The following is a 27,023-nucleotide window of genomic DNA, read 5'->3' on the forward strand; positions in this document are numbered from 1 at the left end:
CGCTAGGCTGTTCTTTTCGTGTAGGGTTGCGCTAGGTAAGCTTGGCTGTTGTGCACTATATCAACGGACTAAATGATCAGGCACGCCGTCGGCAGAATCAATGAATACGCTGTGCATTCCATTTATTTATTGATTTAACTGACTACTCTAAGCCTGCAAATGTGTGCTGGGTGCTTTGGTGGTGACTTCACTCTGTTCCAACAACCATCTGATCACGCGTTGGCGTTGACTTCGCAGTCTCCCAACGACCGTCTGATCGTGCCTTGGTGGTGCCTTCACTGTCTCAACTACCGTTCGACCGGTTTTGGGGTGGGCGTTCCTCTCTCACCACCACGAGAAGAGCCCACGGAGTCAGTCGGCAGTCTTACCCATAGGCGGATATTTCTTGCCGTCCTTCTCGACCTTTGGCTCGCACTTGCATCGGTCGGACTCTTCGACCTTGTCCATCACCCTGAGAAAACAGGTCAGCTCCACGTGAGGCACGAAAGACTAAGATAAACAGATCAAGGTGAGCTGCGCGAGGAGGGTTGGAGGACAGCAGAGAGAGCTTACATGGGTACATGATTGCCACAGCCCCACCAGGTCTTTCCGTCTGCTCTGCACATCAGTGACAATGTTGTAGCGACGTTGGATTAGCTCGACTCACGGCATTCGCTGCAGGTCGCTGATTTACACATAATGTCTCCAGGTGTGTTCTTTGATGACGATTGGCTGTGATGTGATGTCTGAAGGCGAGCTCTGTCCCGCGTTGAGAAGCACTCTTGGAGGGTTGAAAAAGTGTGCGCGAGCTGAATAGCTGGAGCTTGCGCTACATATAGAATCTGGACCGTCGTAGAAATCACGCAGCCAGCTTCCTGTAGGTCGCCGATTACAAAAGTGTGAAGGTGTTCGCCGAGCTCGCTACCAGAAGCAGGATCGTTCTGGTCCTGCCGCGATCAGTCCCACATAATCACTGCACTCTTGTATGTCTCGCATCGTGCAGACGGTTGAGTACGCTTCACTGGACGAGACACGTACATACAGACATCTCTCCAGCCAGCTACAGGGCTAGGCCGGTCCAAAAGAACGGCCCGTCGTTGGCCTCCAGACCACGAACTTGCTTTGCGTAACCTTGGCCAAGGATGGAGGTCACGTGAATTTCCACACAGTCGTCATCCTTTGCCGCCATCAACGTAGCCAGAGCTACTTGGTAAGCTGTGCGTGAAGCAAGGAAGCGTTTTCGATGATGAGACGGGCCGTAGACGGGCGAGTTGAGCCGTGATGCGTCGTGCCGGTTGGACTGGGCAGATTCTGCACCCGAAGCCACGTGAGTAAGTCTGACCACTCCTCTCAGACTCCGCAGCAGCGCGGCTCCCGACTGGCACTTCTCGCGTCGTGACATCGAGTATTGGGACTTCAGCCCTTTCGCGACGTCTAAACTTTCCATAGCCTGGTACGTCCATCTCTCTCCAATGGTTTTTTGATGCCCGTGTGCCCATGCGTCCTCCCATTGACTGCGTTCTGCTCCTTTTTGTTTTCGAGCGCCAGCCACGGCATGCCCTTTCACTGAAGGCGACTTGAGGCCGCGACTTCGACGCGCCTAGTTCATCCATGGCCGTCACATCTGCTAACGGATCCAGGTGATCTTGGCTTTTGCGTTGGTTGAGTCGCATGTATACCTAGGTGTGGTTCATGCGCTCTCGCCCCGGCTGTCGTCCACAGGAGAATGCTGTCTCCTGCTGTCGCATCGGACCCTGTAACCTCAACGAACACACACAACTCGTCTGCCTCTTTGCACACCCCTTCCGTGCTCAACAACATCAGCGGCCACGGTAGCGCGATCTTGCAGCCTGGCGCGAACGGCACCCACGCAGGCGTAGCGGCGCCGGCGAGAGATGTGATACGTGAAGGGAAGGAGAAGGCACGAGCCGTAATGGCGGCATCAGGTATTTACATTGGAGCGAATACGCCGACTAGGGCGTCAACATTCGACGGCGCCAGCGTGTCTCCAATCACGAATGGCGTCGCGCATGGTCGCAAGCGATCACGGTCAGGCTCGCCGAGACCACTGTCGAACTCCAGACAAGCGAACGCGGAACAAACAGCAGCCGACGACCATGGCAGGTACTTACTAACACAGTATCGCATACGCGATCAGTATAAATCAGCACACATCTCTGAGCGCATATCGCGCCAGGAGGATCTCCAAAGGAGCAAACTGCAAGCAAGCCAGGAAATCAGGAGGCTAGAGGCACCACCGAAAACTTCTCATGAAATGCACCAAAGAGTCTGGGACGCTGCGAGAATATACGGCGGCGGATTTGAGGGTTGGGGTAATGGCTGGACCGTCTCACCGCAGCCTGTCCTCATGTATCCTCACGATCCGCAGAAAAAATGGCCGGGGCACAAGACTCGTCACGACCGCCGTATTCGCTTCAACAGGAAGCAGCTGGCGAACCAAGCAGAACAGCTGGAGGATTTGGTTCCCATACGCCTAGACATTGAGCATGACAAAATCAAGCTACGCGATACTTTCACCTGGAACCTGCACGAACGAATAATGGAACCTCGAGTGTTCGCCGAGACGCTTGTTGAGGATTTCAAGATTCCCCAGGAACACCTGCAATACGTATCTCAGGAAGTCTATAAGACGATACAGGAAAGCATTATTGAATACTACCCTCACATCTTTCTAGAGGAGAATCCCGACGACCCTAGCGCACCCGACGATGTGAACAGAAACGATGAAATGCGGATTGTAATCAAGCTGAATATCACCATTGGCGCGCATACCTTGGTTGATCAATTCGAGTGGGACATCAACAACCCAGACAATGACCCAGAAGCCTTTGCTAAACAACTGGCCATAGACATGGCCTTGTCAGGAGAGTTTACCACTGCGATAGCACACCAGATTCGGGAACAGGTCCAGATGTTTACAAAGAGCTTGTACATCACGGGACATCCTTTCGATGGACGGCCAGTTGAGGACTCGGATGTTCGCGATAACTTCTTGCCCTCGCCAATCAATTCAGTCTTCCGACCGGTTCAGTCAGCTAAGGACTTCCATCCATTCTTGTATGAGCTGAAGAACGAGGAACTCAACCAGCAGGAATTGTCGATACTGCGCGAACAGAGAAGGCAGAAGAGGTCAACGACCCGGCGTGGTGGTCCTGCTCTTCCAGATCTAAAAGATCGCGAGAGAACCGTGCGATCTCTAATTGTGTCGACCGTCCTACCGGGTGCGGCAGATTCATTAGAAAATGCAAGGGTGTTCAAGTATTCGCGTGCCTCAGGTCGCAGAAAAGGCGGCAACCGCACCTTTGATGGCTCGGATTCGGAAGAATCAGAATCGGAGGAGTCGGAGGCAGAGGAGGTTACTCAGATCACTGGTGGTACCGCGCGAACGCGTGGTATACGTGGTGCAGCTTCTGCGGCACAAGCAGCCATGAGAGCTACATTAGGTAGATCGCAAACACCTGAGGTTACGCAGTTGGAAACCCAACAACAGGAACGGCGGGCCACGTCGCGATCTCTGCGTTATGAAATGCGAGAAGAGAGTGTGCCGGATCCTACAACCATGATCGTCAAGTTAAAGATCAACCCCACCAAGTTCCGAGCATGGTTGAGAACATATCAAGCACGTCCATCCAATGCGTCTTCCACACCGCATGTATCTTCACAGACAGGCACTCCGCAGCAACATGGTCAGGGGGGATCATCGATGCCTCCGCCACCTTCGCCGGCTCCAGGGAAAAATACGACGCCAAGACCTCCGTCGAGGAGTTCCTCTGCGAACGAAACAAAATGGAGATATCATCCCGATGGAAGCGTCGATGCTCCGGATACTCCTCCCGATGATGACAGCCAAATAGTAAGTCCTGCATGAGACACATGTTCAAATTCAGCAACTAAAGTTTCCACAGCCACCCCCACCGACTTGGCTTACAGAAGCGCTTTCGGGCTTGAGTAAAGAGCGGCCTCGTGATTCCTTTGAAGGCTTCATGAAACTACTTCATGCGGACAGGCGAACAGGGCACCAACTGAAGCCCGACGAGCTGCAGAACGTACCTAAAGAATTCATTATGCAGAAATGGTTCCCAAGGATCCGGTGTAATGACTGTCCAGGGAAGTCATACAATGCTAAACCCGCGGATGTTGTGCAGAACTTCATGGTACATCTTAACAACAGAAAACATAGGGACCAGGTTGAAGCGAGGATCAGAAATGGAGGCAGAGCTGGTGCTGAGTAGAAGACGTCTGCGAGTTGCTGAAGGATCAGAAACATGTTGGACTGGGACAGCATATGATGCAGTCTGCTTCATAAAATTAGCTATCATAGCTTGGCCTAACCTAGACGGTTCTGGTAGCGATGCACACGATTTTGCACCGTAGAAGAGGAGCGCTGTGGGAAACGATGGGTTTTGTGTAGCGACACTTTCTATTTTTGATAAGGACCAGTGGGCTCCTGTCAACTGAATGATAAAATCAATGTCTCGTCCGAGTCTCCATTGCCTATTCATGCGATTGATGTTTAACACGGCTCGGTCAAAACATTCTTAGACTACTTTGGAAGTATTGTAACTTGCTTAGTGCAACTACCTTCTTCTATGAGGTCAGCCCGTGATGCAGACAAAGCTTGGACCTACCGAACGAGTACGAGGGCATTAAACATCTCGACCTTTTCCTTTTTCCCTTTTACTCTTGCACACAATCAATTCAACCGGGCGTCCAACTCGGTTCAATCACGCGTCATGTCCACCTCATTAAAGACCCGCGCACTGCGAACACTCGCACGCAACGCCGCCCGAACCTCTTCCTCCACCTGCGCAAGCATGCACACGCATCTGCATCAATCGAACCACTCGTACCACTCGGCCTCCTACCCCGAACCGCCCTCATACACGCCCGCCGAATCGATGATCCTGTCCGCGGCGCTGTCGCGAGTCCCATCGCACGGGTTCACGCAGCGCAGCCTGCAGCTTGGGGCGCAAGATGCCGGTTACCTCACCATCAGCACGAACCTGCTTCCCAGGGGGGTGTTCGAGCTGGTCCTGTACCACCTCGTCTTGCAGAGGGAGGGCCTGAAAGATAGGGTCGATGGCGAGTCCTCGGCTGGTGAGGGAAAGAGCCTGCGAGAGGTGTGGGAGCAAGGCAAGGTCGGTGTCGGAGGCAGGGTGAGAAGCTTGATCTTGGAGCGGCTGAAGGGGAACGTGGAAAGCGGCGTCGTGGGGAGATGGCAGGAGGTAAGACGCCCTTTCTGCACACGTCGGACGTCTTTGCGCGAGATGGGCTGACGTTTTTTTTTCTTTGCGGCTGCGCAGGCGCTTGCGATCATGGCACAACCGTCGTACATCCCGGCCTCGACGGGCGAGCTGTGGAAATTGGCAGACGAGATATGGTTCTTGGCCGGCGATACGGCGCTCGACTTCAGCTGGTACACGAAGCGCGCCTCGCTGTCGACCATCTACGCCGCCACGGAGGTGTTCCAGACGCAGGATCAGAGCACCGATTTCAGGGACACACGCAGGTTTTTGGACGCGAGACTGGACGAGCTAAGGACGTTCGGCGCCGCTTCGAGCGCCGTGGCAGAATGGGCGAACTACACGGGGCACAGCATTGTCAACGTTCTGAGGAGCAAGGGCGTGAGGATATAGTGACAGCAAGCGGTCCGCCTCTACTCCTTCGATCGCAAAAGTCTGGGGAGATTGTACTTTTACATTATGTTCCAATGGTCTTCAGACCTATCTTGTCTTGATTCTCTGTACGTCATGTGGAAAAGTTTAGAATCTCTCACTGCATCTTGCAGCTGGGTGTGTATTAATCTTACGTTCGAGTGGTCTTGTTGTCGCTCGAAAAGATTCTGGTCTCGCGATCTAGGTTCAACATTTCTCGTTCCTTCTTGTCTTTCTCTCTCCTGTCGCTGCTTCTGGATTGCTTCTGGGCCTCTTTTATTTTGAGAAAAATGCATCATCCAACTAGCTCACGAGTATGGCGTAGGGCATGTATGGGGGCTTTCGATCACGCCTTCAAAATTTGCGAGATAAATGGATCAACTTTCTGCTCTATCATCGGAATTTGACACCTTATCTCTCCTTGTAATCACTGGCATGGATGCTTGGCTCTTAGCGGGTCGTTTCAAGAAGGCTTGAAAAAGAAAAAGGAATACGGTCATATCCGCTGCACTACGGCTGCTTAATCTGACCGAACGATATTCCACACTATTGCACTATTGCCTCCAGGTTGTCGTGTCTATGGACATGTGGTGCTACAACAGAATACCGGGATTGTCGGACATGTTTCGCACTGACTAAAGGGCCAGAATGGACCTCATCCAGCCAGGTTAAGAAGATGAAAAGTCGGATAGAGGCGAGCACGTGGTTGAGCTTAATGATCACGCTTTGTATTCTGATCTCGGACCATCCACGTTACACTTCAAGGGTTCGTCCAGTCCGGGCACTCTCGCGAGCAAGTTCGATCAGCCGAATTACATTGCGCGCTGCCGCGCCGTCTACGGGAACTGGCGAACCCTCGCTAAGAGCCTGCACGAGCTTTTGATAGAAGACCTTATACGTTCCAGGCTCCAGAGTCGGATACACGTGCTCAGATATGGCGTTGTTCTCTGCCAGCGAGAGCACTCCGTACCTGTCACTCGATTCCTTACCAAGGTTGGGGTCGTCAAAAGCCATGCCGCCCAGGAGCTGAACCTCCTGCGGATCTTCGAAGTGCTGTTGCGATCCCAAGGCATCAGCAAGATGGATTCTGTTGGGGGTTGGTAGATGCGGAGCAACACACCTTCTTGTAGCTTCCCTTGTCACCCCTGATCCAAAACCTAAGCTGCCTAGTGCCTGCGCTCACGGCACTGCATTTGATGGTGGCCAGCATGCCGTCGTAATGCATCAGGATGGTGCAGGCGTCCTCTGGTGCGTCGGATGTGTAGATACGCTGCTTGGAGGTGACAGCTGTGATCTTCTTCGGCATTCCGAAGGTGAAGACGACCTGATCGATCAAGTGAGACCCGAGGTCGTACACGACCCCATGGCCAGGCGTGGTCTGCAGCTTCCATGCTACGCTGGTGGTGGGGGACCATCTGTCGAAGTGGGATTCAAACTCGACGATGCGGCCCAACGTCCCCTTTTGCAGAAGCGCAAGAACGGTCTGGAAGTCAGCGTCCCATCTTCTGTCTGTTCACATTAGTACTTCACCCGTCCAATTCGTCCGTGGGCGACGGCCGTACTGTGGAAAACGGTTAGCAGTTTGTTGTGCTTCTTTGCACAGTCGATCAGTTCGTCACATTCGGCAACAGTGGCGCAGAACGGCTTCTCGACAACGACTATTTCGTGAGATTAGCTTTTGCCGGAGACGGTCCAAATCGTTGAACTGTACCGTGCTTTCCCGCCTCCAGACACTGCTTGCCCAGCGTCAGATGCGTTGCTACAGGAGTGCACAGAACCACGATGTCGACTGTTGGATCTTGAAGAAGCTCGTCTGACGTTCTATATATTGTACTAGTAGGGTGGTCCTTTGCCGCGTCATTCCCCTCCGAGGCTCTTCTTTGACAGATTGCTTTGACCTCCAGACCCTCAGTGGCCTTTATGTACGGAATGTGAAAGATCTTGGCGGATAGGCCATAGCCTATGATACCAACATTGAAAGTCATGACGCTACCGTACGACACGTTTTCGCAGGGCCTTGTCACGAACCCAAGAGGTGAGGACGCAATAGCCTCGGGGCAGACATCGACATGGGCCTTATATAGTCCAAGCGGGATTGTAGTGACTCGGGCATGCTGCCCCACAGTGCGGTTTTGATAAGGCACACGCCCCGATGGAAACGGGTGGAAAGTGTCCGATACTTGAGTGAATAGACACTCTCCATCAACGCATGGGCAAGAACCGTGGACTATGACACTACGCTCGCATCCGCTCTCCGTGTGGTCGCCTTTTCCCATCCTCATATTGGCGTTTTCTGTTCATTTAACATTGTCGGCCGCAACACTATCCTTGCTGTGAAATTATTCTTAATAGTTGAAGGAGGTCTGCCGACTTCTAGCATCAGAAAGATGAGCGGAATACCTAGTGAAACAAAAGACATCTTTTCCTCCTAATTCCTTACTTCCTCCCCCTTTGCAGCGACCTCAATCGTTTTCTCTGTCTCATCAGCATTTTCATCACCTTCATCGAATTCCTCTTTCGCCTCGGTGAAAAGCATTTCCTGAGCACTCCACAACTCGCTGTACAAACCTCCCCTGTCATTCAATTGATCATGAGTGCCCTGCTCTGCCACCTGACCATCCTTGAGCACGATGATTAGATCTGAATCATAGATCGTGCGTAGTCTGTGGGCCACGAAAACAGATGTTCGACGCTTTTCCTTGATTATGCTGTTAATGTTGGACAGCAGAGCTGATTCGGTGTGTGTGTCTAGGGCAGACGTGGCCTCGTCGAAGAAAAGTAGAGGCGGATCCTTGAGGATGAGTCTAGAAATTGCCAGACGCTGCTTTTCACCGCCTACGGAAAGAAAATTTTAGCTTACGGAAAAATTCGCTCATGTGAAGCTACTTACCGCTAATCATCATGCCCCGCTCGCCAACCATCGTATTGTATTGATCTGGCCAGCTCTCTACGATTGCGTCAATTTTGGCGCGTTTAGCAGCTGCACGCACTTCTTCGTCCGTAGCATCTAGCCTGCCATAGCGTATGTTGTGCTCAATGGTCGCGTTGAACAGCGGTGTGTCCTGCGGCACCACACCAATACTCTTCCGCAAGCTGTCGAGAGAGACATCTCTGATATCTTGGCCATCGATAGTGATGCGTCCAGATTCAACATCGTAATATCGGAACAAAAGCCTCAGAATAGTTGATTTACCACAACCGCTGGGGCCAACAATGGCCACCTTCTTACCCGCTGGGATGGCTAGGCTGAGGTTGCGTAAGATCGGCCGATCCGCTCTGTACCCGAACGTCACGTTTTCGAACCTAATTTCACCGCCTTTGCTAAGCAGCAACGGCTGCGCATTCGGTTTCTCTTTCACGGTAACGTTGACTTTCTGCAGGTTGAAGAGGGTCTCCATGTCAAGCAAGCTTTGTCTTAGCTCGCGGTATACACTGCCTAGAAAGTTGAGAGGCACGCTGAGCTGGAAGACAAGCTGATTTACCATGACCAGGTCACCGACAGTGAGAGTTCCCTGAGCGACACCGTCACAAGCTAGGTACATCATCGCCGTGAGGGCCGAAGAGAAGATGATATTCTGTCCGCTGTTCAGGTATGCCAGGGAGGTTGCTACTTTGATCGAGGCCTTTTCATACTCCTGTAGCGCTTTGTCATATCGAGCGGCTTCGTATGCTTCATTGTTGAAGTACTTAACGGCCTCGTAGTTGATGAGGGAGTCTACAGCAACGGTCGCGGCTTTGTTGTCCGCCGCGTTTGCTTGTTTTCTGAATTTCGTTCGCCATGATGTGGTCGTTATGGTGAAGGCGGTGTACGCGACCATGGTAGCTGCGGTGATGGCAGCAAATTTTGCTCCGTACTGGTAGGTCAATATGCCACAAACCAAGCTGATCTCGAGGGCAGTCGGCGCGATGTGGAAGACCATGCTTGTAAGCAAGAAGCTGATGCCCTTCGTACCGCGGTCGATGGCGCGAGTAAGACCTCCCGTCTGTCTAGAAAGGTGAAAGTTCAGGTCGAGTCGGAGTAGATGTTCGTAGACATTTCCTGCGACACGGCGAATCGCCTTTTGCGCGACGGTCGCGAAGACCGCGTTGCGAAGCTCTTGGAAGAGAGTTGCGCCGATGCGAGTTGCACCATCTGCGAAGCTTATCAGCCAGGTAAGTTGAGAAATCATGACAATGGACGAACATGCTACAATTAAGGATCCAGCTACGGTAGCTGCAGTGCCGCCGACAGCCATGAAATCAATATTCATGCTATCGACAATCGACTTGAAGTAGAACGGTATTTGTACATTGAGAACCTGCATGGACAATTTAGCATTTGAGAACAGAAGAGCGTGGGCGATTATGCTCTACCTTTGCGCCAACCAAAAGACCAAGCGATATTCCCACCCGTATTTTGGTGCCTAGACTGTCCTTGGGCCAAAGGTACTTTGTCATCTCTTTCATGATAGCCCAGTCGGCCTTTCTCTGTGCGGCGTTCGACACCGTCTTCTCCGAGAGGAGAGCATCTTGCTTTTCCCCAGAGCTAGTCGTATTTGCGGTGGACTTTTGATTGCTCTCGGGCTTTGCAACCGGTTGCGGCTCTTGCTTGGGTGATATCGACGTCAACGGCTTCGGTATCCTCGAATTTTCTTTCCTATGGCGCGGAAACTCCGCAAAAACACGGCGGTCTGACCATTGAGGGCCACGGGAGAATACTATGGCGGCATCAAGCTCTATCCTGGAGCTCTGCACGAGACACCTGAGGCTCGAGCCTCGGATTATGCCTCTACTGAGCATGGGAGCAGCTCGCGAACATGGCCAGAGCGGATCTAGCCTTCAATGGAGAATGTCTTACATGCGAGTACTGCTTGACGAGCTGCGAGTTGCAAACGGCTGGTCGCATGCGAGTTTTACGGCCTGAAACTTTTGTTGTTGGTCGTTCAGTCACAATTCGCTCGGCGCATCTCGTCATCGGCGAATTCGGAGCTTCGGACCCTAGGAGGCATCCAATGAGGGCAAATTTGCGGACTTACTACTTTGGGATGTGCGTAAGGCGACCGTAACTACGACTTTCCGAACTCCCTGAACTATTTTTCTTTTGATTTTTATTGTTTATCCTTCCAAACTACAAACTATATGATGAGGATCCCGTGCCCTTCAAATGCGTTTCTGCGGGCCTCCGCTATACAAATTGATTCCAGTCTTACCCCGTTCTTGTATCAAACGGCGACGATCCAGCAATGGATCGCGCCGTACGCCCAAGTACGTCCTCGACGCGAACAGCGACATGCATCTACGGCGCAGGCGCGAACTTTACCTGGAAAGCCTATCGAATTAGTCTCCGACCCTGCCGTCGACGCTCCGGATGGGAGCGTGCGATCCACAATCTCCAGCTCTGAGAAACGCGTTTTCGCAAAGCTGCTGGATCCGTCGTACGATCCAAGGGCGGACATCAAAGCACGCGCAAAATCACCATCGAAGATTGGGAAGACCAGGTCTAAAGAAGTTTCGATCAATGCGGATCAACTGCGAATCAACGATGCGTATCTTCAGGCGCAACACCAGCAGCTGCTGGCCGCGAAGAGGAAAGCATCTGCCGCGCATCAGGAGCAGGTGAGCCAGCTCCAGGCGGCCCAAGACCTGCCGTACACGGAAGAGACGGAAACGATGCGGCAGCAGAGGGAGCAGATGTTTGCAACAGCAAAGCTGCAGTTCTCTCGCGCCAGGACGGACAAGGAACTGCTGCAACTACTCGACAAGTGGGCATTCGACGTGTTCAGAAAGTACTTTTCGCTCGGGCAAGCCGGGCACCAGGATGCGAAGAAAGGCGCGGAGCCGGAGCAGAAGGAATGGACGCTTCAGTTGCAGGCCAACTTCCTGACGCAAAACTACCCGCTGCTGCTCGTCGCGTTCCTGGACGAGCTGCGCGACAACTTCCCCTCCTCGCAGCTGGCCTTCTCGATTCTGCCCATGGTCAAGTCTCTCGGTCTGCAGTCGTACGCGCTCGGCGCGAGCACGCAGCTGTACAACGGCATCATTCTCGACACGTGGCGGATCTTCTCCGACTTTCACCGCATCAACGAGCTGCTTATCGAGATGGAGAACGCCGGTCTCGAGTTCGACTACGACACGCTCGAAGTGCTGGCGAAGATCAGGAGACAGGGCGACCGCATCCTCAAGGGCGACCGTGGCGAGCTGCTCAAGAGGGTGTGGCAGTTGGACAGTATGATGAGCGGATGGACGACGGTCGTGGGCTGGATCCCCAAGGTCAAGGACAGTCTGGAGAGAGAAGAACTGAGGCGGGCAAATGAGAGTGCGGAGTCGGAAATTGAGGATTCTGTTAGCGGGGAGGAATGGAACGAGGAGTTTGGAGATGTGGACCATCAGGATGATCGGAAACGAGCGACCACTTCACTTGGGTAGTTCCTTCTGTGCTTCTTGCAGGTGAACGTATAGTTTTCCTTTTTATTCGACTCCACTCAGATAAAGCAAAGCTAGTTCGCTGCAAATCGTCACTCCTCGTGTGAGAAGAGTGATCGTGTATATACATGGCCTTTAGAGTATTTTCTTGGCGAATTCAGGGAGATGGGGCTCTTTTCTGAGCCACAGATTTACGTTTTTGTGCTTCTTGCTTATTCCCTTTCTTTTTTCCCGGCGATCCAACGGGCAATCCCGCCTACGAATTGGAGAAAAGGTAAAGCCACTGCCACGTTTATTTGAGAACGTTCTCGGCAGCGGATACTGGTCCATGTCAGCTTGGTTCTCGCAATCTTCACGTGAGGTGTTCGGCGTACCCTTCAGACCGGTGTTGTCAGGCTCGACATACGCCTCCTTGACTTTGCCATCTTCGATGACGAGCGCGTACCGCTTGCTCCTGTCACCACCAAAGATTGCGCTGCCGTCAAATGACAGATCCAGTGCGTTCGTGAACTTGAGCGCAGGATCGGCGATGAAGCGGATCTGAAATCGCGTTAGTCAAAGATCACAAGGCCATTTGTCGATGAGAAGACCGATGAAGCGGACGGCCTTCTCATCGCACAGGAGAGTCGTACGCCGCTCTTGCCTTGGGGGTCAAGGTCCTTGCGCCATGCATTCATTCTGTGCAATAATGTTAGTTGATCGCGGCATTAACAAGTGGGATTGGAAGACGTGCACAAACGCGTCGTTCACCGACACCACGAAGACCTTGCCGGCGCCCTTCAGCTTTGGCGAATTGATGTAGCCAGGCACGTGTGAGCTAGAGCAGGCCGGTGCTAGATGCAGACGAGTAAGTTAGCAGCCACAACCAGCGTCCTCGATCTCTTCTAAATTTGGGATGGAGCCATCTCCGACTGTGTCGCCTGTGCAACTGTAGTGGGCGGGCTGGACTTACAGAATGCTGCGGGAACGCCAATGATCAGACCCTTTCCCGACTTGAGCTCCGCGGCAAGGTTGACCTTGTTGCCTGGACTGCTCTCCATGAGTTCGACATCTATCCTCTGGCGTCAGTGTCGTGGTTTGGAGAGCAATTGTTGAGGATATGATGCATACCGGGAACAGCGTCACCAACCTTCACGAAACGTGTGGCGGACGCATGGAAGCCAGCACGTGGCATGAGTGGCTGGCGAGCCAAAACGCGTGCGGAAGAGGTTCTCAATGCGAACATGTTGAAAGCGAGTAGGTGTAGCTGACGAGAGGTGTGGTCGGGACTGGAGTTAATGACACTGATATCAAAGAGACAACTACGGGGAAGCTCAAGCGCAGGCCAGGGTCATGATGACTAAGTTGTATTTTACGCCATTGAGCCAATGATGACGTTTGCCACCTTGTACTTGGGAGTTTTAGGTGCGGCCATGACAAGGTGATGGAGGTTTAACAGCAACCAGAGCAGGGGCGCGGAAGATGCCGAAGCTCGTCTCTCAGAGCTGTCGAGTACACAGCATGATTTCCCGGACGTGGTGTCACAATCAGGAGATTCCGATAGCGAGTGCAGATGGAGGCCTTTGCCTGCCAACCGCGGTGGTACAATCGAAGAAGAAGCTCCAGTGAAAAAGTGGCCTCCGCTTGTTTCGAGCGTGAACATGACGGACGGGTCTGTACCGGGCGCAGTCTGATCCTTACGGGTGCTAGACGAAAGGAGAAGAGCACTTTGCACGAGTAAAGAAAGGGCATGGCAACTGCAGCAGCAAAGCGGAGGCCAATCTGCACGAGTTATGCTCAGATTACCGCTTTGGTGAAGTGAGCTTTGGCCCCAGTCTTGGCTCTTTCGCTTCAGCCGCCAATCACGACCGCGGATCATCAACTCTGACAAGAACCGAAGAGAGAACGGGCTTTGGTTCAGCTGGTTGGCGAGGCGAGACAAAAAGCAGCACCGGATGGTGTTTTGTGGCATCTGCTGAAGAGTGCCTCCCAGAGGCAGCGGACGGCAGACGGCGGACAGCGGGACAGTGGAGCGTCGACTGTGGGACAGTAGCCAGTCCGTCATGCTTTGGTCGGCGAGCACGCGGGCGCGGTCGATGACGAACATCTCGTCTTTGGACAGGCATGGGCTCGTTACTCCTGCTGGAACCACCGCGCAATTCCATCCCGGCAGGCACGAGAGATTGAACTGAGCAGCCCCGAAACAGCTCGACAAGCCTTCCGTCCGGACAGCGGCCATCTCCAGACGCCTCCAACACCGACAGACGGATGCCTTCCTGGGCTTCCGGCGGCGCGGGTTGCGCTTCGACAGGCCATGCGACCGGGGCCATCCTGTGATTCCTGTGTGGTGGCGTTGAGCTAAGTCTCGCCGGGCAGCGCTGTGTCCCACCAGCAAAGGGTGCGAGGGCGGTGCTGGAGGCTACTGCGACGGTGCTGGGCACTACTGCGACGCCCGCACGCCCGTTGCTGGACTGCCCGCGCGCTGGAAAAAGCGATCGCTCCAGGAGATGCCAAAAGGCGAAAAGCGCCAGGTTCGCGCGCTCGCAAGCAAAAGCGCACAGCGGCGACGGCGAATCGTGAGAGCTGCACATCTGCGCCAGAGTCGTTGCTTTGCACTTTGGCCCTGCTCTTCTTCAGCGTCTTTGCATCCTCTTCTCCTCGTTCCGCTCCAACGTACGGTACCGTCCTGTCCTGTCCGGTCCGGTCCTGTCCTGTCGCTTTGGTCGCTGCAAAGTATATCCTCGCTCCCCACCTGGTGCAAGATTCCAGTAGCGCCCCGATCTGCCCTTCTCCCTCCAGCTGGCTAGCAAGCAACCTGCTGATCCTGCTTCCGCTCCGCTTGCGAGCCGAACCATCCTCGCTGCTCTCTGTTCGATCCTTCGACCTCCCTTCCATCTCATCCGCATTGGACTCCGTCCTCCCCGTCGTCTTTGCCGATGCACTCGCCTTGCGCTGTGCCTGCCCGTCCTACATCTGAAGCTCGGGCCTGAGCCTATTCGATTTCGATTCGCCCTACCGCAAGTGCCCAGAGCGGACGCACAAAACGCGACGCCTCCTCCTTCGTCATCGCCTCGTGCACGCTGGTGAACAGCTTCAGAGGCCCCCCTCCAACCCCCTGCCATCTCCTGCTCACCTGTCGCGTTGCTCCGCCGTGGTCTGCGAAGGAACCCACTTCTACCCCGACTCTTGCCAACTGCCTCCACTTCGCGATCGCTCGACCACGCTTCCTGCGTTGCCGCGCTCCAATCTCAACCGAGGTCGCGCAAGCTGTTCTGGCCCTGGACTTTTATTTTAATTTTTCCGTTCACGATGGACTCCAATTCGTCGGGCGGCAATAACTCGAGCGACTTTGTAAGTATACGCCGTGGTTCGGTAGCAGCTGGAATCCACCGCTGACCAGCAATTATAGGTTCGCAAGCTGTACAAGTGCGTTGATGGAGGACATCCTGTCCTGATGGACGGCTGCTAATGACGTGACCAGGATGTTGGAGAGTCCTCAGGACGAGAGCGTGGTGCGATGGGGTGACAACGGAGACAGCTTTGTCGTGCTCGAGGTAGTTGCTCAAACTGGCAAGCTCGCAGGCGGATCTGTTTAACGCGATCATAGAACGAGAAATTCACAAAACACATTCTCCCCAAGCATTTTAAACACAGCAACTTCGCGAGTTTCGTTCGACAATTGAACAAGTACGACTTTCACAAAGTGAGACAGAACAACGAGGACAGCGGTCAATCACCCTACGGACCAGGCGTGCGTCACGCGAACCAAAATGCCAGTGGCAGACGAGCTGACGAAGATGTAGGCATGGGAGTTCAAGCACCCAGACTTCAAGGCGAACAACAAGGATGCGCTCGATAATATCCGTCGGAAGGCGCCTGCGCCGCGGAAGCCCGGCGTTAGCAACTCGGACGAGCTCGTCATTCCTACGCAACAAATGGACATGATGAATGGACAACTGGTTGCAATGCAGCAACAGCTTCAAACCATGCAAGATCGCAACTATCAACTGGAGACACAGTACAATATACTGCTAAACGAGTTTATGGGCATGACGAAGACTGTGCTCAACCACGACCACGTGTTGCAGCAAGTCATGGGCTATTTGAATGGACTCGACGCCCAGAGAAGGCGAGACAGCAGACTGGTAACGCCTTTCCCAGGAGGAAACCAGCAGGACGGCCAGACAAACCAAGCCGGCCAGCAACAACAGGCGGAAGAAGAAGATACCCCAGCTTCACCGCTTCTCAACGCGGCCAAGCTTATGAGTGAGAATCATGTGGAAGCGCTCATCAACCCGAAAAATCTCGAGCAGATGAATCAGATGTCAATGCGTGCCGCGAACGGTACGCTTACTACGCCTCCTCCAGAATTATACGCTCACATGAATGGGCGTCCATCAAGCCGAAGTGCGCAACACTCTGCCTCCTCTTCCACGTCGGCGAGGTTTGATAACCTAGACAATCTAGTGTATCCCGTCGGCGTCAACAATGGTATAGATCCCATGTACAGCGAGCACATCCACAATATCCCATACACCTTACCCGTTAAGCCACCAGAATCGGCTGAAGCTACGTCGTCTGCGCAGAACTCTGGTGCCGCACAGCGAAAGAAGAGCACACATATCGATCCCGGCTGGATCCGCCAACCGCAGATCCTTTTGGTTGAGGATGACCCGACCTGTCGAAGAATAGGCGGCAAGTTCCTGTATGCGTTTAACTGCGCAATCGACAATGCTGTGAGTATTTTTTTATTCCATTGTTTTGTCGGGGGCGGGGGCCTTCCAAGTTCCGTGATTACAGCTGACAGTAAGCAGCTTGACGGTCTTGAAGCCGTAAACAAAATTCAAAGCGGTGCTAAATACGACCTCGTCCTCATGGACATCATCATGCCAAACCTCGACGGTGTTTCAGCGTGTCACTTGATACGGCAGTTCAGTTCCACTCCTGTCATTGCCATGACGTCTAATATCCGGAGCGACGACATCGAAATGTACTTCCGACATGGTGAGGAAACATGTGTCACCGCCAACAGAAGCTTTCGCTGATTCGTGAAATAGGAATGAACGACGTTTTACCCAAGCCATTCACTAAGGAAGGCCTTTTGCACATGCTTGAAAAGCACTTGGCTCATCTCAAGCAGCCCGTGCATAACCTGGACATGGGCCATCCAACTTCGGCCGGCCTGCAGCCCAGTTCAGGACGCACGTCCATGAAGGAAGAGGAATCACCTGCAAAATCACCCGCCACTGGTAGCACCTGGAACTCGCCTTCCCAGGTCCCCGGTGTTTCTCCCGTCACAAGCACCGCCACGGAAGAGGGTTACGGACAGATGGGTCAGCCGCACCCTGGATTGTATGCCGTACAGAACCCCATGCAGCAAGTCAACCCCATGACAGGTGGTGGCCAGATGCAGTTCGGGCAACAGTCAGGACTTGTACAACAGCAGCAACGACAAACAAGTGGACAACATCGAAGGCAGATATCGGACATCTCGGGAGGTGCAGACGAGGCGTCTGCAGCAAAGAGGCAGCAGATGTATCCCCCAAACATGCAGCAGAACGTGCCGCCGCATATGAGGGGAAGATGATATGCGGGACGTTTCCCGCTTCATGCATCCCGCCTCTTGATCGAGTCGCCCAAGCTCATGAGCGGCAAATGCCCTCGACTCGTTCAGTCCGAGCATTCGGCCGCGCAGCTTTTTCAGACGCCACGTCTGCTGTACATAATCGTGAGCGCACGCTCCGAGACACTCTTTCTGCAGTGGCATGATTTTTTGCACAAAATTTACGGGCGGTTTTTTTTGGGATACCTCTAGAGTTTGCTGCATGGCATATGGGAATGATGATGACCTATCAGAAGATCATCTAAGGCCACGTCTACATACGAGAGATTTTCTTCCCCTCTAACCCCGGGATAACCCCTTGGAGGTTCCCTACTATTCTCATTGGAGGACAAATGGTACAATTATTGGGAAGGGGCACGAACACCCTATTTTATCTATCCAGTCTTGGGAAGCTTTTTTGTTTTGTGCAGTGAATAGTATGTTCAGCACGTGTGCTCGTTGATGCGAGCAATTTTTGGGTACTTTGTAATCATGACGGATATCAAAGCTGGGGCGCCTGCAGCAACACAAGGCGGATAGCAATAGCAAAATGAGACAGAAATGACGACAAGCCTTTTCAAATTCAAGGAGAGTCTCCTACGGCTCCCCATTCAGACAGCATGAGCCACAGATACAGGCGCAAACGTGAGGCCAACACATGCGTGAGCAGCATGCAAACCGTCTCCATTTGGAAGGAATATGCACCAGATCTCGCTGCTTGCGCAATCTCATCACCACACCCCGCCGACCGATCTCACGGTTCAACCTTAAAACTTTAAAAAGAAACATCCCGGCTAATCTACTTGTAGAGAAGGGCCGGACCCGGGAGCGCGGGTCGGTCAGCTCAGACTACGGGGGGTGGGCGAGAAAGACTCCTTGCGGCTGCGGTCTGCGTGAAGTCTAGAATCCGGCCATGGTGTTTTTGGACCTGGGTCCAGACCTCTGTATAGAGAACCCACCGGGGCCTGCGGTGGAGCAAGTCTGCAGCGAGCCGGGACCAAAAGCCACATGGGTCTGCGCTCCAGATGAGTCAAACCTGTTGCTGTTCGGGCCCTGCTGGGAATTTCGTCGGTGCTGGGTGACTGGCTGGACCCGATGCGGCCGTGTGCTGTTGTTCTGCTGCTGCGTTGCGCGACCACGTCTTGAGGCTGGGCACCGGCCTCGAACCGTGATACAGTGGTCGACCTTTGCGAACTGTGCGTCACGCCCACACACGCAAACACGCAAACGTACACATACACAAGCACACACACATTGGGAACGACAGCTGCGACGCCGTGTCTTTTATTTTTCTTTATTCGTGGGACTGAAGGGGCGGGAAAAACCACGTTCGACTCCCGGTCGCATCTGCGAGCGATCGCACCTTTTTTGGCCATAAATTTTTCTCCCCTCACAGGCTCTGCGCAGCTTGCGTTACAGCACATACTACGTCACACGGCGGACCGGGCAAAAACAAATCCAAATTAGGTTTGTGAGCGCGACAGAGCTTCTGTACGGCGCTAGCTATGCCTCCCAAGGGGCGCAAGGGCGGGAACGAGAAAGGCGGCAAGCGGGGGGAGGAGGAGAGGGAGCTTCCGCTGCAGGCAGTCGTACGTCTTGCACACAACGTCGAGCACGAGGCAATGAGAGCTTACAGACACCGTGCAAACAGATCCTTGCAGACCCCTTCGAGACGCGGTTCTCGCCGTTTACGCTGGAGAAACCGCGGTGCCTGCTGCCACTCGCAAACACTCCGCTCATAGAGTATACCTTGGAATTTCTGGCCAATGCTGGCGTGGAGGAGGTGTATGTGTACTGCGGCGCACACACGGAGCAGGTTGAGGAGTATCTGGAGTCAGCAGCCTTCCCCCACCGTGCGTGCTGCGGACGTGAGTGCTGAGATTGTGCGTACAGGAAGTCGAAATGGGCAACAACATCTCCCCGCAATGCCTCGCCTTTCACCGAGTTGACCATCATCCACTCGACCGCACAGACGATCGGAGCGGCGATGCGAGACCTTGACGACAGAGCCATCCTGGAGAACGACTTCATCATCGTCTATGGGGACGTGGTGTCGAATCTGCCGCTGGAGTCTGCGCTGGCAGCTCACAGGGCTCGGCGAGCGGCAGACAAGAGCGCAATCATGACCATGGTGCTCAGAGAGGCCGACACGAATCACAGGACAAACGTGCACGGATATACGCCTGTATTCGTGCTCGACCCCAAGAAGGACAGGTGCCTACACTACGAGCAGATGGTGCCGGGAGAGGACACGAGGAGGGTCACGTTGAACTATGAAGAGATTTTGAAAGCACATCAAGAGGTCGATATCAGGACCGACCTGATCGACTGTGGAATCGATATTCTCACGCCAGATGCTCTTGCGCTTTGGAAGGACTACTTCGACCTCGAGGCACCACGACGGCAATGGCTGTTCAAGATCCTAGGTGATCACGAACTCAATGCGAAGACAATCCACACGCACATCATCACAGACCACTACGCAGCGCGTGTGCGAAATCTGCACGCTTACGACTCCGTCAGTCGTGACATCATCAGCAGATGGAGCTACCCGCTGTGCCCAGACAGCAATCTTCTTCGGGGCCACAGCTACAGACTGCAGAAGGGCATGATATATCAGGAGCAAGGCGTCATTCTTGCACGATCTTGTGTGATCAACAAACGCACCGTCATTGGCGAGGGCACAAGCGTGGGAGAGGGCACCATAATAGGCAACAGCGTCATTGGACGAAACTGCATCATCGGCAAGAATGTCAAGATCGAAGGAGCCTACCTGTGGGACAACGTCGCCGTGGGCGACGGCTCGGTCGTCACAAAGGCTATTGTTGCAGATGAGGCCGTCGTCGGCAAGAACTGCACTGTCGAAGCCGGAGCTCTCCTTTCGTACGGTACGCGAGTGTCAGACGGCATAACCGTTCCTGGCTCGAGGCGCGTAACCCGTGTGAAGCGAAAACGGATCACGGTCAAGGATGGCGGCATGGACAAGCTCGTCAACACGATCGAACACGGTTCCACCGATCACGCCGTGGTAGGACCGGACGGTGAGGGCTTCGATTTCGCGCCTTCCGAGGATGATCCGGAGGCCGAAGAATACGAACAGCTAGCCAATGTGGGGCTCGTGTATACGCAGCCTGCGTTTTCGCTGTCGCAGGAGTCAATATCGACTTTGAACTCGGACGACGAGAGCGACTTCACCGACGCGACGCCGCAGACCAGATCCGCAACGTCCTCCTTCTCCGTCGCCGTCGACGACGCCCTGGCGCCACAGCCGGCCCAGCAGGGCCACAGGTTCCACTCCGAAGCTGTAGACAGTATCTACGGTCTCATCTCCGAGGGACAGGACGTGAACAACGTCCAGATCGAGCTCCAGTCGTTGCGCATGTCAACCAACGCAACTGAGCACCAGGTCCGCCGCGCCGTAGTGCAGGGATTCATGAAGCGCATAGCACAGTTGTACGAGCAAGACGGCAAGCTTCAGGCCGCCGTTTCGTCCGTCCTCGGGCCGTACCAGACCATGGTCGAGCGTGCCGTCGATGACGTTAGCGAAGAAGCGAAGCTGCAGAACCAGAAGGACCTCCTGCTGCTATTCCAGAGCGACGCAGCTTCGCGCAAGGATGGCGACAATCTGCTGCTGTTCCTGGTGAAAGACCTGGTTGACAAGGACCTGATCGATGTGGACGCCGTGGAGGCTTGGTGGAACGACGCGAAAAGCACGGAGAAGGAAGACCTGCGCAAGGTCAGGGAAAAGACGAAGCAGCTCGTCGAATTTTTGCTCGACGACAGTGACGATGAGGAGGACGAGGACGAGGATGAAAGCGACTGATTTCTGGACGTTTTGTTCGCTCGGATAGACTTTCATTGTCGCCGCATTACAAAATTACCCATATGGCTTTCGTCACGCGAACAGCACGCGTAGTCATCCCTTCGATATTATCGATCCTATCCAACGAACCATCTAAGATGGTCAAAGAAAAAGTAAAGAAGAATTGCATATGTACATGAATTGCCCAGATGTCGTGGCCGAGCATTTCGTCTGTTATGCTTTCCCACCCCATTGAGAAAAAATAATAGAGGAAAAGGGGAAGAGGGGGTTGGTTTTTCTTTTTTTCCTCCTGACCCAGCCCGAAGAGCACCCCATGCCGTATCCCTTTCCGTGTTCATGTCCGTGTCCGTGTCCTAAACGCCTCGTCGCTATGTAAAATGAAGAATGAAGAAAACCCCCGGCGCTCGTGCTGACTTACAATCCGACAGCGAGGGCTCCGACGACGCCGGCTGCGGCGCCCATGACCCACAGAGGCATGTTCGGGCCGTGAATGCTGTCCGCCAGGCCGGTGGACAGCGAGTCCGTGTAGCCGAGGCCGGAGGCGATGGCGTTGCCTACATTTCCCGAGGTCGACGGGGAGGAGGCGCCGGTTGCGCTCACGGGGACGACGGACTGGCCTTCGACGACGAGGGTCGAGCCGGGGCCGAGGACGAACGCGGTGACCGAGCCCGTTCCGGCCGGGTTGGCGATGACGGACGGCGCGACGGTCGTCTGCGTGCCGCCGACGATGAGGACGAGGGGGGACGGCAGCGGCCCGGAGCCGTTGCCGCCGCCGTTCGTCTGGTCGCTCTGGCCGCCTGGCGCTGTGCCAGCGCTTGGGGAGCCGCCGTTGCCGCCGTTGCCCTCGCCGCCGCTACCTTGGTTGCCGTTGGACCCGCCGGAATTGGAGCTCTGCTGCGAGCCTCCGGAGCCGCCGTTTCCGTTGCCGCCACTCGCTTGGTTGCTGTTGGATCCGCCGGCGTTGGCGTTGGAGCTTCCGGAAGGGTTGAGTACGCCGGCGATGGCGCCGCCTACGCCTGGCGTGTTCTGGCTGTTTCCACCGCCGGTCTGGGCGCCCTGTTGCTGCGCTTGTGGCGTGTTCTGCTGAGCGTTGTTCTGAGGTGTGTTTTGCTGCGCGTTGGTCTGTGGCGTGTTCGTGTTCGCAGGCACGTCCAGAGCGGTGGCCGAATTCTCGACGTGCACAATGGCATCCGATATAGTCCGACTATTGGCAGCGGGTGCTGTTACGAGAACAGGATCGGCCGTAACAGAAGTCCTACGTCTCTGAGTTAGTACCGTGCAAGCTCGCCGCTTCTCCGTTGCTAGACTTACAGGATGGATACCGAGACCTTCTGGACAGTCGCGAGAGGAGACGTTTCCTCTGGGGATGAAGCCACCGCCACAGTCTTTGACCAAGAGCAGTCGGCAACGTCCGTACCACCAAATTGATCCGAGACTGCTGGGATCTGATTCAAGTATGTGATAATAGCTGGAGGCGCAGAAATCGCCGTTGGGTTCTCTGAATTGACCGTGGTGCCAGGCGGAATCGGCACAAGCAATCCGGTGATGCTATCAGTTGGGAGGTCGAGCGCACTGAGGTCATTCGTGCACGTCTGCTGTAGATCGACTTGGGTGAGATAGGAAGTGCCTCCTTGGAGCTGCAAGAACTCGACATACGTCGTAGGATAAGTCAGGGTCATTCCTTGCACGATCCACGTCAGTGATGCGAATGGATCAGCAGCCGGCTGTGTTATCCCGCTGCTTGGTGCCGATGCGTCCGCCTGCTGTGTTTGCGTCATGTAGTTGGTCTCTCTAGAGCCATCCGGGTGAAGCGTGACCATTGGAATTATCATGTTTGTTGCCGTGACAGTATTCACTTCCACAGAGTGGGGATACGAGTAGAACTCCTCAAAAGCTAGTATGAAACACGAGTTACATGCTGATACTGGGCTGGAGGTAGAGCTCGAAGACGAATTTGAGAAGGGAGCTGATTTGGATAACGCTTAGCACGATACCTTTTTTTCTTTTTAAAGAAACAACGTCGTTCATGCGACAGCCTTACCTGAGGAGCCATGAACGGCTGAGTAGAGTGTCGATAGTAGCGAGAAAGACAGGAAGTGTGACTTTCGCGGCGACATTTTGGTGTTCGCCGTTCTCTGCGTCTCCGCAGCACAAGTCGCGCTGAGTGTGGGGCGAAGATATAGCGGTCGAGAGAGTGACTTTGCGAATGTCTTTGCGTGCCGAGCCAGACAAGAGCCTGCTCTCAATGAAGGCGAAAGGGTTTTGCACGTTGACAGCGACACACGGGTCAGAGACAAGACAATCAAAGATAAACGAGTGAAGATCCAGACGTGTACGAAGTTGTGAAGACGTTCAGCCTACTGTTCCTGGGCCCTGAGCAAGAGCGTGCCGTATTAAAGCAAGCATGCATGCACGCTCGACTCTTGGCTCGGTACAGCTGCGAGCTCCAATAATAGCCTGAACGCTAAGCCTCAACGTGTGTTCCCTACCCTCTGCTTCTCCGGACCAGTCGATGAATGGATGACCTCGAGAAATAATTCTGCATCCCGATCCAGGACGAACCGGCTCTCAGATGACCGCGATCATTTGCAACACCGCCGGTCTGAGCATGCTGAATCCGGAGTGTTTAGCTGTCCTCTCACCCTGCTACTATTGATGCGGCAGCCGCAGAGAGAAATGGGTCAGAAAGAAGAAAGATGCATCCAGTCTGAAAGTCTTTGCTGAACAGAACATTGCTGCTTGTCTCGTCGCACAGCCGCATTACGAGCCCAGACACCTCGTGCGCAAGACTGTCGTGTTCTGCTTTGGATCGTGCCTAGTCTTGCGCTGGAATTTGCGGAAGATGCCGGCCACAGCCATGGGCGGACAGGACTGGGCCAGCAAAGATGTTGGGGGCCACTACAAACATACCGCCCTTTGATTTGGGCCTGCGCTCGCCGTCATTGGAGAAGGCTGATGAGACTAGCTCTGGTGGCGATGCTGCCGAATTCTCAAACGTGCACAAAATACGACGGCGTTACCCGACAGGCACGGGGGACTCGAGCCTCACAAGACAGACATGTGCTTTGTTGTTCCTTCGTTCCGTCAGCTGGAAGTTTGGAACGCAGGAGATTTCGTGCTTTGCGCGACAGTGCTACCAGAACAAGGCTGGACGAGCAACAAGTGCCGCATTCGTCGACCTCACCAATATAACCCCTCCAGGTCTAGGAAGCGAATAGCGTTCGAAGAGTCGACGAATTGATCGGACGCGAACCGAAAGGAGCGCAGAGGTTACGTCGGTAAATTCAACTTATGGGTAAGGCCCCGAGTTGGTCCTAGCGCAGGACTTCATCTGGACTGTCCACATCAAACTGGAATCGTCAATTTCTCCCGTGCATCAACCGGAACCATTAATTGCGTCCGCGTCAAAAGCACTCTCCGACACGCACTGATTCATCCCAAGGCTCATATCGATGAGCTCAGTCTCCAGGATTCGCAATGCGCTGAGCTTGATTGAAGACCCAAAGATCATTCAGGACCATGCCAGCGCCGTCAAAACTGTAGCCGAAAAGGTCAGGTCGTGCTACGTTGAGAAGCGTCCTTTTCGAATATTCCATGGCCACACGAACAGCACGAGGCAAAACGTGCTTCGAAAAAATGAGTCCATCGACATCAGCAGGCTGAATCGTGTGCTACGCTTCGATCTGGACAACAAGCGTGTTTTGGCCGAGCCAAACGTGCCCATGGACAGCCTGATCCAGGCTACTCTGAAGCATGGCTTGATACCACCCGTCGTACCCGAGTTCCCGGGCATAACAGTGGGGGGTTCGTTCGCGGGCACGGCAGGCGAGAGCAGCTCATTCAAATATGGCTTCTTCGACAAGACCGTAACTTCTGCTGAGGTCGTATTGCCCGACGGTACTTTGACGACCATCTCGAAGAGTTCGGAGCCCGAGCTGTTCCAAAAAATGCCGAGCACCATGGGCACGCTCGGTGTCACGACCGCGGTGGAGATACAACTTATGGATGCTAAGCGCTACGTGCTGTCGACATATCATCCAGTCAACAGCATGCAAGAAGCCACCGACATGATCGAGAAGGAAACATCAAACCCAGAGCTTGACTTTTTGGATGGTATCATGTTCTCGCCAACGAGCGGTGCGGTGATCACTGGTCGTCTTGTCGATGACGTTCGCCCCGGCTGTCCCGTGCAACGCTTCAGTCGGCCGTGGGACCCCTGGTACTACTTGCACGTTCGCGATGAAATCTCGGACACGGCAGTAACACCCGTCACTGAAGCAGTGCCAATAGCTGAGTACTTTTTGAGATGGGACAGGGGCGGCTTTTGGGTCGGACGGTCGGCCTTCAAGTATTTCCACATGCCTTTCAATAGGTACACTCGTTGGTTCTTAGATGACTTCTTGCATACACGCATGCTCTACAAAGCACTGCATGCAAGCAAAAACGTCATTTCGTATGTTGTGCAAGACTGTGCTCTGCCGTACAACACAGCCGCAGAGTTCGTAAGGTATACAGACAAGCATCTTCACATATATCCACTGTGGCTATGTCCTTTGCCAAGGCAAGACTCTCGTGAGACATTCCATCCTCACCACTCGACCTCATCAGCCGAGGGCACTCAGATGCAACCCATGCTGAACATCGGGCTGTGGGGCTTCGGGCCACGAAAACACGCCGATTATCTTGCAGCTAATCGTGCGCTCGAAGAAAAGCTGACCTCGCTCGGTGGAAAAAAATGGTTGTACTCACAGACTTATTATACGTCAAACGAGTTTTGGGCCTTGTATCCGCGCGGCTGGTACGATCGACTGCGGGAGAAATATCGCGCCTCGCATCTACCGGACGTCTGGCAAAAGGTGCGGGTTGATGTGGAAAAAGAAAAGAAATATCTCGGCAGCTGGAAGGGACGAGTCCTCAACATATGGCCCGTTGCTGGTCTATATGGTATAGCAAAGGCTATCATCAGTGGAGAGTGGAGGATACCGCGAACCGTGAGAATCGCCGACATGGACGTGGTGCGAAGGATAGGGACAGAAAGTAAAAAGAACCTGTAATATGTAGCTTTATGTTGTATTTGCGTCAAGCAGTGTATTCCCTAGTCGGCTCCATCTCTTCTTACATGGATTCTCTACTAAGAAGCAGACATTGTTGCCGTTGTCCATTACCTGTGACCTTGATTCTCGTGCAAATGCGCATACTTAAAGACCTTACGTTGAACAGCCATTCCGACAGCACAATCATAAGCCTCTCAAAACTCCATGAAAATTTTACTTTGCTTTTTTCTTCGGGGATTCTCCCTCGATCAATATTTGTTGTTCCCCTGCAGGCGGTTCCATTCTCTTCCAAGTACATATATGTGCTTTCGTTACTAAAAGGGATAGTGACGAGACTACAGACGAGTAGTTTCAAGGGAGGTCAATGCTCATCTCCTCACTTAGAACTACTTGAAGCGTGTTATCATAAATCTGCTCAAACAACAATGGCCCACCATCAACCATCGTTTAATGTCATTCCGGAATTAACTGAGTATTGGAGCACAGACAGGAGCAGTTATACGATTGCA

General features: G+C 53.8%; 13 protein-coding genes across 16 annotated transcripts; 6 read left to right on the forward strand and 7 right to left on the reverse strand.

Moving 5' to 3' along the window:
• Nucleotides 1-351: 351 nt before the first annotated feature.
• Nucleotides 352-1,027, reverse strand: PV09_03454 (uncharacterized protein; the record flags this gene model as incomplete). The annotated part of the gene is made up of 4 exons (XM_016356655.1): nucleotides 352-451; nucleotides 553-592; nucleotides 647-926; nucleotides 1,022-1,027. The coding sequence occupies 4 exons, from the start codon at nucleotides 1,025-1,027 to the stop codon at nucleotides 352-354; spliced, it is 426 nt and encodes a 141-aa protein (XP_016215448.1).
• Nucleotides 1,028-1,039: 12 nt separating this feature from the next.
• Nucleotides 1,040-1,426, reverse strand: PV09_03455 (uncharacterized protein; the record flags this gene model as incomplete). Its single annotated transcript, XM_016356656.1, has 1 exon — nucleotides 1,040-1,426. One exon carries the CDS (start codon nucleotides 1,424-1,426, stop codon nucleotides 1,040-1,042), a length of 387 nt encoding a protein of 128 aa, XP_016215449.1.
• Nucleotides 1,197-4,483, forward strand: PV09_03456 (uncharacterized protein). The gene is made up of 3 exons (XM_016356657.1): nucleotides 1,197-1,432; nucleotides 1,620-3,853; nucleotides 3,906-4,483. The coding sequence occupies exons 2-3, from the start codon at nucleotides 1,706-1,708 to the stop codon at nucleotides 4,230-4,232; spliced, it is 2,475 nt and encodes an 824-aa protein (XP_016215450.1). The 5' UTR covers nucleotides 1,197-1,432; nucleotides 1,620-1,705; the 3' UTR covers nucleotides 4,233-4,483.
• Nucleotides 4,484-4,641: 158 nt separating this feature from the next.
• PV09_03457 (rpsU-divergently transcribed protein) lies at nucleotides 4,642-5,854 on the forward strand. The gene is made up of 2 exons (XM_016356658.1): nucleotides 4,642-5,225; nucleotides 5,304-5,854. Exons 1-2 carry the CDS (start codon nucleotides 4,734-4,736, stop codon nucleotides 5,634-5,636), a joined length of 825 nt encoding a protein of 274 aa, XP_016215451.1. The 5' UTR covers nucleotides 4,642-4,733; the 3' UTR covers nucleotides 5,637-5,854.
• Nucleotides 5,855-6,041: 187 nt separating this feature from the next.
• Nucleotides 6,042-7,639, reverse strand: PV09_03458 (uncharacterized protein; the record flags this gene model as incomplete). The annotated part of the gene is made up of 4 exons (XM_016356659.1): nucleotides 6,042-6,707; nucleotides 6,775-7,163; nucleotides 7,217-7,312; nucleotides 7,366-7,639. 4 exons carry the CDS (start codon nucleotides 7,637-7,639, stop codon nucleotides 6,408-6,410), a joined length of 1,059 nt encoding a protein of 352 aa, XP_016215452.1. The 3' UTR covers nucleotides 6,042-6,407.
• Nucleotides 7,640-8,082: 443 nt separating this feature from the next.
• PV09_03459 (iron-sulfur clusters transporter atm1, mitochondrial) lies at nucleotides 8,083-10,433 on the reverse strand (the record flags this gene model as incomplete). The annotated part of the gene is made up of 4 exons (XM_016356660.1): nucleotides 8,083-8,489; nucleotides 8,545-9,786; nucleotides 9,838-9,952; nucleotides 10,008-10,433. 4 exons carry the CDS (start codon nucleotides 10,431-10,433, stop codon nucleotides 8,083-8,085), a joined length of 2,190 nt encoding a protein of 729 aa, XP_016215453.1.
• Nucleotides 10,434-10,723: 290 nt separating this feature from the next.
• On the forward strand, nucleotides 10,724-12,250 carry PV09_03460 (uncharacterized protein). The gene has a single exon (XM_016356661.1). It carries the CDS (start codon nucleotides 10,773-10,775, stop codon nucleotides 12,057-12,059), a length of 1,287 nt encoding a protein of 428 aa, XP_016215454.1. The 5' UTR covers nucleotides 10,724-10,772; the 3' UTR covers nucleotides 12,060-12,250.
• PV09_03461 (uncharacterized protein) lies at nucleotides 12,049-13,861 on the reverse strand. The gene is made up of 6 exons (XM_016356662.1): nucleotides 13,167-13,861; nucleotides 13,009-13,107; nucleotides 12,790-12,889; nucleotides 12,689-12,734; nucleotides 12,431-12,596; nucleotides 12,049-12,377 (listed from the first exon to the last, which is right to left on the reverse strand). The coding sequence occupies exons 1-6, from the start codon at nucleotides 13,279-13,281 to the stop codon at nucleotides 12,349-12,351; spliced, it is 555 nt and encodes a 184-aa protein (XP_016215455.1). The 5' UTR covers nucleotides 13,282-13,861; the 3' UTR covers nucleotides 12,049-12,348.
• A 377-nt stretch (nucleotides 13,862-14,238) lies between these two features.
• PV09_03462 (uncharacterized protein) lies at nucleotides 14,239-15,456 on the reverse strand. Its single transcript, XM_016356663.1, has one exon. It carries the CDS (start codon nucleotides 14,928-14,930, stop codon nucleotides 14,394-14,396), a length of 537 nt encoding a protein of 178 aa, XP_016215456.1. The 5' UTR covers nucleotides 14,931-15,456; the 3' UTR covers nucleotides 14,239-14,393.
• Nucleotides 14,620-18,219, forward strand: PV09_03463. 4 transcript variants are annotated; one of them, XM_016356666.1, is made up of 8 exons: nucleotides 14,620-15,386; nucleotides 15,445-15,461; nucleotides 15,517-15,589; nucleotides 15,643-15,786; nucleotides 15,839-16,442; nucleotides 16,503-16,771; nucleotides 16,850-17,039; nucleotides 17,093-18,219. In XM_016356666.1, the coding sequence occupies exons 1-8, from the start codon at nucleotides 15,345-15,347 to the stop codon at nucleotides 17,620-17,622; spliced, it is 1,869 nt and encodes a 622-aa protein (XP_016215459.1). In that variant the 5' UTR covers nucleotides 14,620-15,344; the 3' UTR covers nucleotides 17,623-18,219. The 4 variants fall into 4 exon arrangements, with proteins under 4 accessions (XP_016215459.1, XP_016215457.1, XP_016215458.1 ...); XM_016356664.1 differs by having other exon boundaries at nucleotides 15,839-16,771; XM_016356665.1 differs by having other exon boundaries at nucleotides 15,445-15,589; nucleotides 15,839-16,771.
• Nucleotides 18,220-18,796: 577 nt separating this feature from the next.
• On the forward strand, nucleotides 18,797-21,745 carry PV09_03464 (uncharacterized protein). Its single transcript, XM_016356668.1, has 3 exons — nucleotides 18,797-19,226; nucleotides 19,289-19,470; nucleotides 19,531-21,745. The coding sequence occupies exons 1-3, from the start codon at nucleotides 19,143-19,145 to the stop codon at nucleotides 21,458-21,460; spliced, it is 2,196 nt and encodes a 731-aa protein (XP_016215461.1). The 5' UTR covers nucleotides 18,797-19,142; the 3' UTR covers nucleotides 21,461-21,745.
• PV09_03465 (uncharacterized protein) lies at nucleotides 21,503-23,886 on the reverse strand. The gene is made up of 3 exons (XM_016356669.1): nucleotides 23,502-23,886; nucleotides 22,772-23,426; nucleotides 21,503-22,715 (listed from the first exon to the last, which is right to left on the reverse strand). The coding sequence occupies exons 1-3, from the start codon at nucleotides 23,575-23,577 to the stop codon at nucleotides 21,875-21,877; spliced, it is 1,572 nt and encodes a 523-aa protein (XP_016215462.1). The 5' UTR covers nucleotides 23,578-23,886; the 3' UTR covers nucleotides 21,503-21,874.
• An 895-nt stretch (nucleotides 23,887-24,781) lies between these two features.
• On the forward strand, nucleotides 24,782-26,714 carry PV09_03466 (uncharacterized protein). Its single transcript, XM_016356670.1, has one exon. It carries the CDS (start codon nucleotides 24,913-24,915, stop codon nucleotides 26,512-26,514), a length of 1,602 nt encoding a protein of 533 aa, XP_016215463.1. The 5' UTR covers nucleotides 24,782-24,912; the 3' UTR covers nucleotides 26,515-26,714.
• The last annotated feature ends 309 nt before the right edge of the window (nucleotides 26,715-27,023 follow it).

Source organism: Verruconis gallopava, assembly GCF_000836295.1.
Source record: "Verruconis gallopava strain CBS 43764 unplaced genomic scaffold supercont1.9, whole genome shotgun sequence".
Taxonomy (NCBI): Eukaryota; Fungi; Ascomycota; class Dothideomycetes; order Venturiales; family Sympoventuriaceae; genus Verruconis; species Verruconis gallopava.